Source organism: Zootoca vivipara, chromosome 1, assembly GCF_963506605.1.
Source record: "Zootoca vivipara chromosome 1, rZooViv1.1, whole genome shotgun sequence".
Taxonomy (NCBI): Eukaryota; Metazoa; Chordata; class Lepidosauria; order Squamata; family Lacertidae; genus Zootoca; species Zootoca vivipara.
Window position 1 is genome coordinate 46,584,576 of NC_083276.1, and position 17,062 is coordinate 46,601,637.

The window sequence follows — 17,062 nt, forward strand, 5'->3', positions numbered from 1 at the left end:
GGGAGTTGTAGGCCAAAACATCTGAAGGACCGCAGTTTGGGGATACCTTGGCTAGGCTGAGGGACACTGATTAGCCCAAGGCTACCTAGTGAGCTTCATGGGTGAGTGAGGATTCAAACCCAGGTCTCCCAGGTGTAGTCCAACACTCTAACCATTATACCACACCGGCACTCCTCCATTTCTGCTACACATCTTGGAAGTTTCCCGGGGGGTTACAAATGATTGGTTAGTGCAGGTTCACTATGCAGCATCGCACAAAATTTTAATGTGCCCTACAAATACGTTGCTGCTCAATAAGCTAACATTAAAACCATTTTATGCATAACTGTAGCAAATTCAAAAATTATTGCACAAATTAGTTAGAAATGGAGATGTATTATTTTAAAATACTGAAATTCCTCATTAAAGAACTTTAAGATGTATTTTTTTAAAAATAGAAAAACCGTATGAGGATGCCTCTTTAGGAATGGTAACATTAGGAGTTGGGGAAATCACTATGAGATGGTTCCACTCCCATCTTTAAGGGCAATTTTAGAAAGAAACATTTAGGAGATAGCTTGGTTGGCTACAGCATGGTGCTGGCAATGCCAAGGTTGCAGGTTCAATCCCTGTAAAGGACAGCTGCATATTCCTGCATTGCATGGAGATGGACTAGATGATCCTCAGGGCCCCTTCCAATTCTTCAGCCCCATGGGAGTTACCAAACAACCAAAGCCTATGTCCATGGAATGAACATTTAACACAGGGGTTGCTAACACTGTTAGCCCAAGAGCTACACTTGGTATTGGCCACCCTTCTGGGAACTGTGCACTAGTGTGAAACGTGACCAGAATAAAAGTGCACACACAACTTCTTCCAGATGCCTCTTGTTGGAAGTAGGAAATTCAACAGCAAATGGGCTTTAACAGTAGCACCCTGGCTATGAAACATCAAAGTTGTGATTTTTTGGGTACCAGGCAAAAATGTTTGCTTATGCATGATTTTCCATTTCTTAGAAGTCCATTTCATAGGTTTCATTGTATTTTTGTTATGAATGAGTGTACCCCACCCTGAAATCCAAAAAGAGGGGTATAATCTTTTAAAAATAAATAAAGATTTGTATTCAAGGAGAAAGATGAAATACAAGCACAATTTGAAATGAAATATGTGTCAGAAAAGCTACACACACACACGAAGTACAAGAGACCTACTAAACCTCTACAGCAAGACTATTCACATGAAATAAGGCAAACTCCTTTTAGCAATGCAGCTAATAAAAATTTTAATATAATAAAAACATTTTTTAAAATGTTCACAAAGTGGAGGGGAAAAAAATCAAAAATAAGGCAGCCATCCATGGAATGATTTCATGTGTACAAATGATTTGGAAAAAAGATTAAAATTACACTTTTGTACACAGAATCCGGTATATAGCTGTGCCCACAGTCTGAGCTGCTCAGAAACATAACCAAAGCACAGAAAAGCTGATTTCCTTTTGAAGTAGACATTCAATTTTCAAATGTCTCTGTAAGCACACGCACCCACCCAAGTCTCCTGTGGTTCATCATAAAGAGCATAACACAACAGTACATACACAGGTTCAGGTTTTCCCCATTTGAATACAGATGGCTACAAATGCAAGCTTGCTCTGAGTGTCTGAGTTGTTGAGCCCTCTGAGCAGCTGAATTTTCCCCCCTGCTGTTTCAAATTATAATTTTCAGTTATTCTGAGAAGTTTTCTTCCACAATTTGGAGATTCGGTGTTCCCTTGATATGTCTGTTCTGCTGTCCTGTTAGCTGTTATAAAACAAGTTTAACTCAGGCAAGAGATCGTCCCTGTTTTGTGAATGATAGCAGAATAGCCAATTAAATGACCAAACAATGTTGCACAGATAGAGCTCATCTTAAACTGATTTCCACTTAAACTGATTTCCACTTTCAACTCAGTCCAAAACTGACATGAATAATGGAAGTACATGAATTTTTAAGTAGTTACAAATAATAAATCCCTTTATCCTCAGCAGTCTATGGCTCCCAGGAGTCTACTGTGAAGCCTAGATTGGAATTTGTATTTTACTACTAAGAACTAAGAGCAGAACTAGACTACAAAGCCCTCATTTCAAGTGAAGATTGAAATAAATCCACATTTACCATGACCAATCTGGAAGATTCTTTAAAGTTAGGATTCCAACAGATACAAGAGATGAAACATCTGGTTGTCGTTAATGTAAAGATTCCCCTTTTTTGTTACCTACTTTTCTTGTGGTAGTTAGCAAATGAAGCAACTAGACACCCTCATCACCAGAGTGGAAAATCAGGTTGCTTCTGGCAACATTTTAACCTCACAAGATCTTGACACACTGCCTCTATGACTTGTCGCTCTTAAATTGACGCATACAGTATAATTCTAGTGTGAGAGGTATACAGTATAACTCTAGATCCTATCTCAAATGCTCTAGATGCAGCCCTATAAATCAAGGACAGAAGTCCAATGAAGGCATCCTACCAGTGGCATAATGGGCCAAAAGTTCATGAACAGGGATGGCAGAATTGGCAGGCCTTGTTTTCATAAATACGAAGTGATCCAATATAGGCAGGTACTGGCCACTTTCCAAAATGTAACGAGCAGCTAAAGGCAACTCTGGCCAACAGCAGGATTTTCAAGATACCAGCATCACAACGCTGACTCTCAAATAATAAATATACTAGGAAAAATTATTTTAAGTGCGGTTCAATTCCCATTCCTACACCCATTGCTTCTATGTCTAGATAGTTTGCCGTTTACCCACAAGTTCCCATTTTTGCGGTTTCCCTCTCTGCCAGCTCAGGAACAGCTTTCTCATCATCTTCCCCATCACAGTAGGCCAAATCGAGCCTTTAATTATACTTGTGCCCAACTTACCTTTGGTCATCAACGATGAAGATATGGCATGCACATCTTCGTTCACATATCAGGTGTCAGTACCTTTTCTTTGTTACAAGATTTAAGAGTAATTCTATTTTCAACATAGAGAAGAGTTTCTTCTTCAAAAAAGACTCTTGATCAGTACAAAAGCATTTTTACTTTTAAAAGCAGGCCTATATAACCTGTGTTGCACAAAGCCCAGCAGCTGTGGGTTCTTACAGCCCCAGGTAGGCAAAGAACAACAACAGGTGTTTTATTCAAGCTTCTAATGGTGTAGCCGGGTAGGCTACACCCGGTAGAATGGATTACACTGGGGAGGCCTGCTGAGATCTTTTAAATTAGATCAATAATAAGCCTTCAGAAAATACGATACATATAATATTGATTCTTTGTGGATTTTTCACTTAGGTCCCTGGTGAAATTTTGACCTTGACTGCCACTGCAAGAATCACCCATTAAAACAAAACCTTCATGAGGAATCATACCAGTATTCTGTGCCAAACAACTACAGGATGTGAAGAAGGCATGGAAGAGATCAGAACTGTAAGAGCTACTGGGCTGTGAAAAGATGGGAAAACATTTGTCACGTAGAATAACCAGTGCTACAAAAAACTGCTAATTCATCTTCTTGCTTTGTGTGTGTGTGGTTTTTAAGGTAAAATGACCATTAACTGAAGAACAATAGAAGTGAAGGTTTCAAATTGAAGTAAAAATTGTGCACCAAGAATGTACATATACTTTCAGATATTTTAGGTTTCTCCCTATGGCTCTTACAGTTTCTTTCACAATGAAGTTAAGTTTATAGGCCAAAAGGAAGGATCTTCTCCATGGAAAGGCACCGCATTTCAGAATTGCAGTTACACTCAATGTTGATTGAAATATTTCATATTCAAATATTTCAGAATCAGATTTCAGAAAGAAAAGGAGGCTCAATTCAGACAGGCTCACAATTTGGGATGTTTCTTGTTTGTAATAACAGGAAATGTTAAGGTCCTTGCTTCTGTATAGGTAAATGCTTTGGGCACCCTTCACTCTTAATGAACAGTGCTTACCTTAGTCTATTTTAGCAGAATAAGCCTTTGTATGTGTGCTCAGTGTCCATTTCAATAAGCACATACCCCTCTGCGCTCAGAACCACCTAACTTTCAGCCCAATGTGACTCCTTGATTCTACCATATTGATGATAACACTCAAGGGACACAATAGATGTGCTTCCTAGTAATGCAATATAAATATCATATCAAGCTGTTTAACTTGTATATATCTTTTCTAGGACTTTATCTCGTTGATGTTTCTTCACCAGATGCGTCTCCCAAGATAGTTATGCCATGATTATCACATGAAAAATCTTGGAGGTGAAAACTAGTCCCAGATGTCAGAAGGAAGCATCCAATGTCAAGAGGTCAGCTGTGAATGCTGACATATAGAATACTTTTGATTATGCTTTCATGATGAGCCACAAAGTCCTTCCCAAATCATCTCCATAGAATCTCTAAGTTCCAACTTCCCTGAGAATAGGGCAGGAAGTCATAATTAAAACATCTTCAGAAAAGGGAAGTTATGCAGAATTTATATCCGGCTGTCGAGAATATCATCTCCTATGCTAACAAGCTTTCCCAGAAATCCTCCTTTGCTTCTCTCAGACTCCTTAAAACAGATGGGGTGGTTCACAGGGTAAGAGAGACAATGATAAAAGGGCAGCTTGACACACCAGATTGCTGCTCACATCAGAGACTGAGGAGAAGATTGCTGCACTTCAGACCTTTAATGCTGGTGTCCAATGGACAGAATCAGAGGAATCAGGCAGCCCAGAACTAATGCTGCCACCTCCAGGCGACTGAGTCCTTTGCCTCCAGCAGAGTCAGGTTTGTGGCTATGTCCCATTCCGCCCACTTCAGGGAGAACGTGAACTGTGGCAACATATAGAAAAGTTCCAGCAGAGAAAAGCATGGCGACTCCAGTGGCATTGACTTCTGAAAGTGCTTGTTTGCTGCTCTGTAAAAGAAGAGGGTGGCAAGGGAGAGAAAACACAGAGTTGATCTGTCTTTAATAATGCTTGTAACTTATTCCACGGAAGAAGTCAACTCTGAAGAAATGTTAATGTTGACCTAAAAGGATTTCTCCAATCAAAAAACCAAACTACATTTACAGCTCTCTTCCCTCATTGTCCCCTAAAGATTATTACCTTTAATGCACATGCACTAGTCATTGCAAAAACAGAATGCGTACAGATTATTCACATAATATTGATTATGAAATCATAATTTACCCCCTGTAAGGGTGGTGGACCCACTCAGATGGCCTGCACTCAGAGACTGATGGAAACTGATGTGCTCCTGAATGCTCTGGGGGATTTTCCAGTGGAGAAAGCTAACGATTCTTGATCTCGCTATGGAACTGTGCAATGAAACGTGGGGTTGACACAATCATTCCCATGCGTCCTTTCTAGCGTTGTGGAGCCCAGGCAGCCCTTTCGTATTCTGAGAAGCTCCAGGCTACAGAACAAGTTGGATGAAGATCAGAGTGCAAATGGCCCAAGCCCTGCTGTGAAGTTGACCAAACACATAATTATGCCTACCATGTGGCAGTGCGGGCTGCAAAAAACGTAGCAGCTCATTTTGCAGCTTGCATTGCATCCTCTTGCAGTCGGTAGCAGTTATTTTGGACAGTCTGGAAGTTACTGACTCCCTGGGGTGGGAGGGACCTCTTTCAAAGACCAACTGTGACTAACTGGTTGCACACTTTGAGGATAGTGTTGCTTGACTTTGAAGTGATCTTTATTCTGCACTTGTTCCACTCCTCTCAAACACTTCAGTATACGGAACTAGTGCTGTTACAGGTGCCACATACTACCTCTTCTGTATTTAGTGTGGCAGCACATACACTTTGGGACTGACTCCCTGCCTACTGACACCAGGCAGGCTAGCCCTTTTTTCAGCTTCTGCTAAAATATTTTTGTACAAACAGCCTACCCAGATACGTCATATACAGGTAAAACTCGGAAAATTAGAATATAGTCGAAAAGGGCATTTATTTCAGTAATGCAACTTAAAAGGTGAAACCAATATATGAGATAGATGCATGACATGCAAAGCAAGATATGTCAAGCCTTTATTTGTTGTAATTGCAATTATTTGTCATTAGGCGGGTCAAATATAAATGGAATGTAATTAATGAAATGTAATAGCGATGTTTATTTTTGTATCATTGTAATTATTTGTTTTATTACTGTGGAATTTCCAAAAGAAATCATTTGTAAAAATTAAAAGAAAAATAAAAAATAATAAGTTGCATTACTGAAATAAATGCACTTTTCAATGATATTCTAATTTTCCGAGTTTCACCTGTATATAGTAGGTTGATGTGTGTTTTAACTGGTTTTTAGTTTACTGTTGATTTTATTTTGTTCAATGTTTTGAATAGTTGTTTTTACCGACAAGTTTATTGCTTTATTATCTTTGTCAACCACTTTGAGGTTTAAACAAAATAAAAAAATTCCTTCCAGCAGCACCTTAAAGACCAACTAAGATTTTTATTTTGGTATGAGCTTTCGTGTGCATGCACACTTCTTCAGATACAAACTTTGAGGTTTGTTTGCTTGTTTGTTTTACAATCAAGCAATGTATAAATTTTATGAAATAAATAGCCAAACAATGGTTTTCATTCAAAGCATGTCTGCATAAGGAACCATTAACCAAGTTGGATCCAGACATGCTCAGTGGGTAAAGGGCTCCTGCCAGTTGCAGAAGGGACTCTAAGCCTGTGGAGGTGCCTGCTGGGGGGTAGGGGCAGTTAATTTCTACCCAATTACCATTTCCCATACAGTTCTAGGCGGCTATCCTGTCATGAATGGCATGTTTTGAATGAGCCACAAGATTGGCTGAAGACCACCACCCAAATTGGATGCTGTTAATAAACTATTTCCGAACTGTGTTGATCAAAGAGGTAATGGGATGTTCAGGTTTTGGCAAAAAGTACCATACCTGCAAGGAAGCATGAAAGGCCAGCCATGCAATGCTAGTTACAAACAATGAGTATCGTATCATGCCAGAAGTTACAGAAGATGAAGTATTGCAATGTGCCAAGAACATGCTAAGGACTGCCAGGAAATGTCACTCAGGAATATGAGATTCAGATGCACAGCGAGAAGAGCATATCAGATTAGACCGTCTCAAACTAAGCTGTGTGCCAGACTGGGATCCTGAAGTCTGTCACCCATAACTCTTACTAGAACTTGATCACTTCTAGTGAAGAGAGGGGTGAGTGTGTATGCATTTGTGTGTGTGTGTGTGTGTGTGTGTGTGAGACTGAGTGCATGTTTCCTCAACTTGTTATACATTATGTTTGTTAATCAATACACCAATGTTATAGAACAATTCCAATACGTATTGGTTGTCTGACTGCTTACTAGCCCTCTCACTAGAGCTTACTGAATCTCATTTATGCTAAACAGATAAAAGAACCTAGTTTATTCTTAACCCTCCCCCCAAAAAATCAACTTTTCAGGAGGCAAAAAGGAAAGGAGGAATCAGCAGAAATTGTTTCCACTCTACCTTTCTCCACAAGGGCACCCCCTTCAATCCATAGAAGATCCTTTATGTTTTTAGTTACTGTGCAATTGTCTAGCTGCAGTCTTTAAAAAATACCATTCATGCAGAAATACGGCTATTCTTTCAGCTGTAAGACTAACTGGATGGTAGTGTGTTAAGTGGCTCACAAATAAAAGTGACAAAAGGAGTAGATAGAGCACTTCTGAAGAGGTGATTAAACACTGGCCGTGTACCTCAGCTATAATCAGTATTCTGGCAAGTTAGACCTGAAATATTTACCTGGCTTAGTCCCAAGTAAGTCACCATTGACAGAACTGGGGCTGCAAGTGCAAAAACCAGCAAGTGCTTCCTGATTCGATTCCGTTCAAGACCAGCGTGCATTAGAAAGGAAACAAGACCAAAAGCAGCTGGTGCCTACAAGAGAAAAAACAGTCAACAAAACTCTTACATACAAATACAAAAGAAGGTGACACCCCTCTTTCTGTTCATGTGAAATGAAATGTTCAGCTAGCCACACTGCTCCTAGCCTGTAGCCATGCTGTGTGTGGTTTCCTCTGCATTTATGGTTATTCTGAGCATGAGGTGTACTACAAGTGGCTCATTTTTACTTATTAGATTTACAAACTGCCTTTCAAAAAGCATTCTATTAGCACTTCACAGCTCAAAGGTTTGCATAATCATCAAAATCACATTAACTAGGCTATAAATGGTCTTTTCCACCTTCATTTTTATATTTATTAACTTCAAAGCAGTATCAATCACGAGTTTCTGCTGGAAAATGCACTTCTATTCCTAACTTACTAACAAGGAAGTTTCACTATGTGACCTGGAGTACAGAGGGGAAATTCTCAACTCATAGATTTAGAACCTTTTAGCATGACATCCCTTTTCTGCTTTTTAAAATAAGCTAAAATTACTCTTTCCTCACAGGGAAAGGACTCCGATTTCAACCTTATATCACTCCTTTCCCATCCTAGGCTATCAGAAAGCTGTCAGATACCACACACTTAACTGCATATATTTACTACTAGGATGCAATATATAATTGTATGCAAACTAAAGAAAAATTAAGAAAATGTGTGGATGTCTTAAGACACACATTTTATTGAATCAAAATTTATACAACCAAAGAGAATTTCTGTTACAATTTCAAATCCCTAACAACTGATAGTGAAATATGTAGATTACTGCATTGCGTTATACATGGGGCTGCCTCTGAAAATGGTTCAGAAATTTCAGCTGGTGCAGAATTCAGTGGCCAGGTTGCTCTCCGGGACAAGATAGCTTCAGCATATAATGCCAATCCTGGTCTGATTGCACTAGCTGGCAATTAGTTTCTGAGCCCAATTCAAAGTGCTGGTTTTGAAGTAAAACCTTAAATGGCTCAGGACTGCAGTACCTCAAGGACCATTTCTTGCCATATGATCAGATCTGGACCATGTGCTCATCATCTGAGGCCTCCTCCATGAGAGGACCAGAGGGCAGCAAAATGAGAACGGGCCCTTTCTGTGGTGGCTCTGTTTGTAGGATGCTCTCCCCAGGGAGGAGGAGGAGTTTGGATTCGATATCCCACTTTATCACAACCCTAAGGAGTCTCAAAGCGGCTAACATTCTCCTTTCCCTTCCTCCCCCACAACAAACACTCTGTGAGGTGAGTGGGGCTGAGAGACTTCAGAAGTGTGACTAGCCCAAGATCACCCAGCAGCTGTATGTGGATGAGCGGGGACGCGAACCCGGTTCACCAGATTACGAGTCCACTGTTCCTAACCACTACACCACACTGGCACCACAAGGGAGGCTTGCCTGGTGTCTTCATTACCTATCTTTAGACACCAGGCAAAAACAACTTTTCTCCCAGGCCTTTGGCTAATGAGCCAGTCTATGGCCTTTTAAACTGTGGCAGGTATTGTTTTTGTTTGTTACTATCTTACACATTTTTGTGCTGTAAACTGCCCTGTGAGGCTCAGATGAAAGGTGCTATAGAACTATAATAAATCTAACAAGCAAACAAGAAATATGTAAAGGTTTGAGACTCAAAACTTACCTTATGTAACATAATCGCAACAAACACTATTAGCTGGACACTGGTCTGAGATGTGGAAGCAGCTGCACCCAAGGCAACACCATCAGCTTAATGAGGATGGAAAAAAACAAACCACACAAAAGTGAACTCACCCACTGATCGAAGGCTTACTGAGACAAATTTACACAAGGAACAAGCGTACCAACACACCTCTTATTCCACTCCAGAGACCTGAATCAGAAGCTTCCCCCACCCCTCAGAAAAAAAACTTAAATTAAAAGCAAATGTGATGCTTCTTGCTTATGCACTGAATTGCATGTACCCATTAGGTACATCTCCTTGAGCTTCATGACAGTCTTCTCTCTCCCTTCTCTTATCCAATACAAGATAATGTTTAGTTAGCCTGGAGCTGGTTATAGCAAGCATGATACAAAGGACTAATTACTAGTGTCACATTTAGCAAAGCAACCCTAATTCTAACCCAGGTGACTTGACAATATATTAAGGTCTTTGGCATTATGCAGAAATGAAAAACAGTAACCTACCTGCAGCATGAACAACTAGCCCCAGTGTGGTAGTAATTTTGGAATTGCCCGGCCTTGCTGCTTCTGGGTCTGAAATAATTAAGGAATCTTAAGCAAATAAGATACAAATACCGGTAAGTAGGAAGAGAAGCCTAAAGAAAAATGTTACAGGAATTAAGGCACAACTTTTCAACTGATAACCAAACAACAACTTCTTAAAAGGTCACCTGTTTCTTTATTTCAGATTATGTTTAGAATTAAGGGAAGGTAGAATATTCCAAAAAGCTTTGAGAGACATTAAACTTTAGTTTTCTTAGTTTTCCTATTGCCCATTCTCTTCCTGTTTTTATGTGATGGGTCTGTTTGCTGCAGCTGGCCCTGGATATATATTAATTGCTGCTTGTTGTTTCTAGTATTTTACCTATGGCTATTTAAATCAATTTTCTGTGTTTCATTGGACTGTTTCATATACTTTTTGTTATTTGTTTGTTTAGCATAGACATTTTCTGAAAAGTGGGATATCAATTTATTAAAATAAATAAAATACCAGTAACTGCATTTTCACCGATTGCTATTATTTCCTGAATTAAGACTGCACTTACCCAGTACTTTAAAACTGAGCTGTCATACCGTGTGCTTTTTTGTTTAACTGTAAAAATCTGGAACATTGTGAAACATTTTCTTTACATTAGTGAGTGTTTAACAAATTGTTTTACTTCAGAGTGAATACCAGAATATTCATTCAGTTACTTGAATATTTCAAGGCCCTCGTCATTTATTCTGGTTATGTGTCCATAAAAGTTAAGACTTACCATCTGTAGCATGGACATGAGAGCTGCCAATCTGATCTACCAGAAGCATAAAGACAAACCCAAGGACCAGGGAAACACCAATATAAGCATGTAGCCTTGAATGGTCATGGCTGTGGACTTGGTCATGTACTACAAGCACATCTGCTGCTTTTTCTGATTCAACCATCTTTTGAGTCTCGCTAGCTGGGTGGTGCTTTGCTAGAAGAAACAAAAACAGGACAGTCTGGAGTTAGAAGCCTCAAACATTCCATTCCCAACTCATTTTTAATTGTCAAAGTTGCTAAACAATTAGTTGCCCTAGTAGTCCCAAAGCACTCCTTCCTGCTTTTGGAAATAGAGTATTGCAATGATAACCAAATTCTCTCTAGCATATGAGGTAATCAGGATAGCCATGTGGTGTTCTTTATATCCCAGGAAGAGATTACTATATGCCCAGGGAGCCTCTCTCAACCTTGGGTTTCCAGGTGTTGTTGGATTACAACTCCCATCTTCCCTAACCACTGGCTCTGCTAGCTAGGGATGATGGGAGTTGTAGTCCAACAACATCTGGGGACCCAAGGTTGAAAAAGGCTGCCCCAGGATGACACCAGCATGGTTCAGTCATCTGCCTCCCCAGCTCTCTGAGCTGCATCACCTTTTCCAGATGGAAAGTGTTATTAAATGGAAAGAGGAGACAGTTAAGGAGACAAAGAACAAAGAAGACAGTGAATATATTCTTATTAACCCTTATTTGCAGGGTGGATATATCTGTTTCCAAACCATTAACAATTGGAAAGTGAAGCATTCATCTAAGGTAAAGGTAGTCCTATAACCCTATTAGCGGAATGCCAAAAACTTTATTAGGATAATTTCTTTATTAGGCCAACTCAAATGTCACAAGATGGTGTGCAAGGTTTTGAGTTCTCCAGATGGCTTGGGCGGGGGTTGGTGAGGCTGGCTGATGGTAAAACCATCTGTGTCTATATCTGGTAGGAGTCTAAAAATGGGATGTGGAAGACAGCAGACATTCAAAATACTCTTTTATGTGTAACACAGGCTTCAGGTTGCACCAAGGCACTTTAGGAAAGCAGGACACATAATGCTCAACTCCTCATCTCTGAAAATACAAACACCAGCTGTTACATAGTTCTGTCTCCATCCTTAGACAAAACACACAGGTTCCTTGGAATAAAGAGAAATTATGCAGTCTTTATGCTAGCAAAGGTAAAGATTTTTAGGTGGATTTAAGATCCTCTTGCTCTGCTTTGGGATCCTGCTGTTGTACAGCTAAGCTATGGTTTAATGCGAATGAGCAGCATGGTGATGCACACTGCTCAAACATTCTCCACAAATGAAACAAGCCAGATGCTGGCTTGTCCTGTTATCCAAACCCAACTTGTGGTTTGTTCCTCCCCTTTCCACAACAAATTATAAGAGCAGCTTCAGATGAGACAAGCCAGAATCTGGCTCGTTTCATCTTCTGCATGGCAGGAGGGAGCAGCTCCAAAGGAATTCTTGAGAAGGGTGCAGCAGCATGATGCTAGTTTACATTAAACCATAGTTTGTTTAAAATTATGATTTAAATGAGATGTGCAAAGAAGGCTGGTTCTCTCAGCCTAACACCTTAATCTTATGGTTGTAAGTTGTTTTAAATTGTTGTTATTATTGTTTCCTGTCCTGGGATCTTAAGGTGAACGGCAGGTTAAAAAAAAAAAGCAGCAGCAGCAATAACATCATACTACGTGGTACAGTCTTCTCAAAGGAAGGGAATGGTAGGATTAAAATCTAATAAGCACATAGAACTGTCCGGAATTTTACCTATTTTTCACATTATAATCTTTGAATCCCCATGGTCTATCACAAGCTGCTTTTGAAAGCCCCCTCCATTTCAAAAACCGACTGCCATGTGGCAAGGGTGCTGTTAGTCAAGAAAAACAAATCAAAATTCTTCCTTGGGCTCACAGAAGTAAGTTTCAAAGTTGTCCGGATCCCGATTATGATCTTTAATCTATTTTGGATCTTTAATTAAGATGGAAATAGAAAGCTTAAAATTGTTCTACAACTGTTATAATTCAAAATACCTCATGGTCTATAAGACCACAACTTGGGACTGCAAACAAACTAAACATTTCTCTTCTATAGTAACCATTGCTAGAATCTTAGAGTTGAAAGGGATACCAAGGGTCATCTAGTCCAACCCCTGCAATGCAGGAATCTCAGCTAAAGCATCCATGACAGATGGCCATCCAACCTCTGTTTAAAACCCTCCAAGGAAGGAGAGTCCACAACCTCCCGAGGGAGACTGTTCCACTACTGAACTGCTCTTACTATCAGAAAGTTTTTTCAAATGTTTAGTCGGAATCTCCTTTCTTGCAACTTGAGTCCTACCCTCCAGAGGAGAAAACAAGCATGCTCCCTCCTCCATGTGACAGCCCTTAAGATATTTGAAGATGGCTATCATATCTCCTCTCAGTCTCCTCTTCTCCAGGCTAAACATACCCAGCTCCTTCAAACACTCTTCATGAGGCTTAGTTTCAAGATCCTTGGTTGCCCTCCTCTGCACACGTTCCAGCTTGTCAACATAGTTTTTACACTGTGGAGCCCAGAACTGTACACAGTATTCCAGGTGTGGTCTGACTAAGGCAGAACACAGTGGTAGTATTACTGGACACTACACTTCTGTTGATGCAGCCTAGAATAGCATTAGCTTCTTTTACTGCTGCATCACACTGTTGACTTGTGGTCCACCAAGACCCTAGATCCTTTTCACATGTTCTGCTAGTAAGCCAGATGTCCCCCCCCCCCATCCTATATTTGTGCAGCTGGTTCTTCCTGCCTAAGTGCAGAACCTTACATTTGTCCCAATCTGTTAAGGTCATTTTAAATTCTGATGCTGTCTTCTGCGGCATTAGCTACCCTTTCCAGTTTGGTGTCATCTGCAAATTTGATGAGCATTCCCTCAATTCCTTCATCCAAGTTGTTTATAAAGATGTTGAACAACGTCCCAGGACAGAACCCTGCGGCACCCCATTTGTCACTTTTTCCCAGGATGACAAGGAACCATTAATGAGTACTCTTTGGGTTCGGTCAGTCAACCAGCTACTAGTGCACCTAACAGTTACTTCGTTTAACCCACATACTCTGCACCAGAATAATAGTGTTGTTTTCTCACCCTCCAAGATATCTTCATAAAGTGCATGTACTCCTTCAGGCACAATAACAGCCAAGGCAGTTCCACAAAGAAGTCCAGCACCAAGGACTGTGACCAGCTTCAACCTTTCCTGCAAATAAAATTCAGAATGAATATTTCATAAGAACCAAAATTATGACACACAAATATTTTTTATATAAATATTGTTTGCTCAAATATACACCTGAGCTCTTGATATTAGAATTGGGAGAAGGGAACAGAAACTTGTTTTTGTGCTAACCAGATGTGGCACTTCAAGCGTCTTGCCTGCCCACTGCCAACCCCAACCTTAAACTCTGGAGCTGGAGAATGAGTCTGGGGCTTTTTTGTGATGGACAGTGGTGGCACTTTACACACCTTACCACAAAAATGGCTACCCCAACTTTTGTCTGTAGCTTGGAGCAGGATAGGAGCAGGATGGATCATTGCAATGTGCCTTCTGAAACACAGTACAATTGCAGTGTCACTTCTTGCCAGCTCTAAGCTAGAAAGCAAGGGTGGGCCTCCTCTCATTGCTTTTTACATTGGCAAAACAGGAAAACAAAAATGCAAATAACTGCTTTAAAAAGATACGGTACAATGAATAGTGCAATTTTGAATACATGTATCTGAACTGGCATTTGGACTGATTCACACAGATATCTACAGAAACCCTACAAATCTCCAAAATCTAATGTGGGCATACACTGCAGGAACAGTCAATCAAGAGGTCTCTGGACCACATACACATAACAAATGTGCAGTGCTTTAAAAAAAAACATTTTTAGCATTTCCAATATGAGCACCACTTAATATTAATGTATCACACCGCCCTGGCTTGCTTAAACAAGTTGGTAGAAGGGCTCCTTCTGTTTGCATAAGGGACTGGGATCCAGAGGAGGCTTCCAGCAGTGGAATTAGGAACTGAACAAACCAGGCTTTTATTTAACCAGCCATGTAGAAAATTGTAATATCATCTTCCAAATACATACCGTAGCTCCTCAGCCACTGTGGCCCTAAGGTACACCCAAGATTTCTGGGAAAACTTGCAATAAGCTGAAAAGGTGCTATTCACTACAAAAGTTGCACAACTAAGGAAGCTGCCTACTCCAACTACTTGTTCTAAACCAGCAATATTTTCAAATTACTTGTTATAGTTCAGTACTTTACAGCCAATTCTTCCACTCAGAAAAAAATAATAGTACAGTAAAAAGTATCCAAAAGCAACCCTGCCATTAATGTTTCACACAGTACAGTAGTTGCCGCATATTATAGAAATATTTTCTAATACAGTGATATTTAGCATATATGCTTCCTTTAAATATGCTTTAAATATGCTGCCATTTCTGAAGAAATGAAAGCCCATGTAAGAACTTAAGTACTGTCTTTAATACATGAAACATTGGGTGTTTGTTTGTCTTGTACATTTAACCTTTGGCATCAAATTTCTCACACACACACCCCAAAAAACACATGGACGCTTCAAAAAGTATCTTTCAGGAAGTTTTTATCACAACACAACCCTAGTGCTATGTATGCATTTATTTTTTACATATAATATCAGAAGAATCAGAGATACTCTGTCAAATGGACCAATGTGAGGCAACAGGTAGAGATTATGGGGGGAAGTTTCCTTGTTCGAGTTTGAGTTACCAGTAAAGGGCAATAACGAAGTGATAAAAATATATCAACATTTTTGGTATAAAGAATATTGAGTTCTCAATAATTTGGATCTCACAATAAATTTCTGCAAGCTATACAAACCAAGCCAAACAAAACAAATGTTAAAGCTACTTACCTTTACCAACATTTGCCGCCACCACACACACACACACACTTAGCAGAGGGATTTAAAGATCAGAGGGAACTTAGTCAATTAAAAATTACAGTTAATCACAGAGAGAACTCAAAACGCTGCTTTTGCTTTTTTAAAACCTCCAGTTTTTGCCACCTCTTCTTTCCCTAGTCATGGCAGGGCACGGAAATCGTGACGTGTGGATCAGAGGTAGCTGGGACGTGTACCCTATTTCAAAAAGTGGGCTAAGTTTGCAAGTTAGGCTTCCGTTTACCCATAGCATTTATTAAGTTGCTTTCTCTCAACGTTTCTCATTTAGTGCCTCACTCTTTTTGAAAAAGCAGACGGTTCTGTCTGTCTGTCTCTCTCACACACACATACACCGGACGAGCTCGCTACTGCGCTTTTCCCTTGCAGTTACGCGGGAGCCTCCTCCTTACCTCGGAAAAGTTCACCGCTAAAGGGATTATCCCGGCCACGTAGCAGCCAACCAGCATAGCCAGAGAGAGCAAACTGATCGACAAGAAGTCATCCATGGCCGGCTTCTGCTCCTCGGCCGAGCTGTTCGCAGGGGCTCCGACTCACGAGAGGATTCGCCTTCCCGGCTGCGGAAGGGGAGCCAGCCTCAGGGGCCGCATTAAGCAGCGAGCGGGACAGCGGCGCCTCCTCCCGCGCCCGGAACAGGCCGAGACCCCGCGAGACACCTGCGCGCCTGGGACTTCGGAAATTCCCCCAAAGGCCCCGTCCGCCCCAAGCGCCCGCTGCCTCCGCGGAGAGGCTCGGAGGCCCTGAACCAGCCCCCGGAGAGAGGCTGCCTCCCGTCCCTCGGACCCGCAGCTCGAAGGACAGGCGCCTTTGCGGTGCAAGCGGGCAGGCAGGCAGGCCGGCTCCCGTCACGCAGCTCTCAACGCAGAGCGAGAAAGCTACGAGGGAGCCCGGGAAACGGCCTGTGCCTCAGCCTCCCGCCACCATCCCTGCCGCCAGCATATGCCCGGCTCCCTCAGCTGTTGCCATGAAGGCCAAGTGGCACCTCCTCACTAGACTTCCTCTTCCCTCACTCGACTTCCGGGACACTTGGCAGTTGAAAGGAGGCCCGTTGACCAAGCAGCGCTGTATTTGACTCCCTTGTCTCCCCTGCCCAATTTTAAGATGGCGGAGAAAGCGTGGAGATCTGGCCACTGTAACGGGCGGCCATGCGTTGTTGTTGTTTTTTGCCAGGAATGAGACGGCCGAGGTTTTTGCTTATTACGGAACGAGCGAGCCCTCACTAAAGATGGCCGCTTTCTGAGTTCTTGCAAAACTTCCGTCTCCCTCGCGGAGAGGACGG

The 17,062-nt window shown here is 41.2% G+C and overlaps 1 protein-coding gene across 1 annotated transcript; it reads right to left on the reverse strand.

Annotated features, from left to right (window-relative positions):
• Nucleotides 1–1,244: 1,244 nt before the first annotated feature.
• Nucleotides 1,245–16,967, reverse strand: SLC39A9 (solute carrier family 39 member 9). Its single transcript, XM_035113512.2, has 7 exons — nucleotides 16,176–16,967; nucleotides 13,944–14,052; nucleotides 10,793–10,990; nucleotides 10,002–10,070; nucleotides 9,478–9,563; nucleotides 7,713–7,847; nucleotides 1,245–4,878 (listed from the first exon to the last, which is right to left on the reverse strand). The coding sequence occupies exons 1-7, from the start codon at nucleotides 16,269–16,271 to the stop codon at nucleotides 4,648–4,650; spliced, it is 924 nt and encodes a 307-aa protein (XP_034969403.1). The 5' UTR covers nucleotides 16,272–16,967; the 3' UTR covers nucleotides 1,245–4,647.
• Between the last annotated feature and the right edge of the window lie 95 nt (nucleotides 16,968–17,062).

Excerpts from the sequence above, each read along its gene's own strand:
- SLC39A9 (XM_035113512.2), bottom strand. The coding sequence starts at position 16,271 with ATGGATGACTTCTTGTCGATCAGTTTGCTCTCTCTGGCTATGCTGGTT. Across the intron at positions 10,991-13,943 it reads TTATGAAGATATCTTGGAGG|CAAAGCACCACCCAGCTAGC; the intron begins GTGAGAAAACAA and ends TGTTTCTTCTAG. Across the intron at positions 9,564-10,001 it reads GCTAGTTGTTCATGCTGCAG|CTGATGGTGTTGCCTTGGGT; the intron begins GTAGGTTACTGT and ends ATCCTCATTAAG.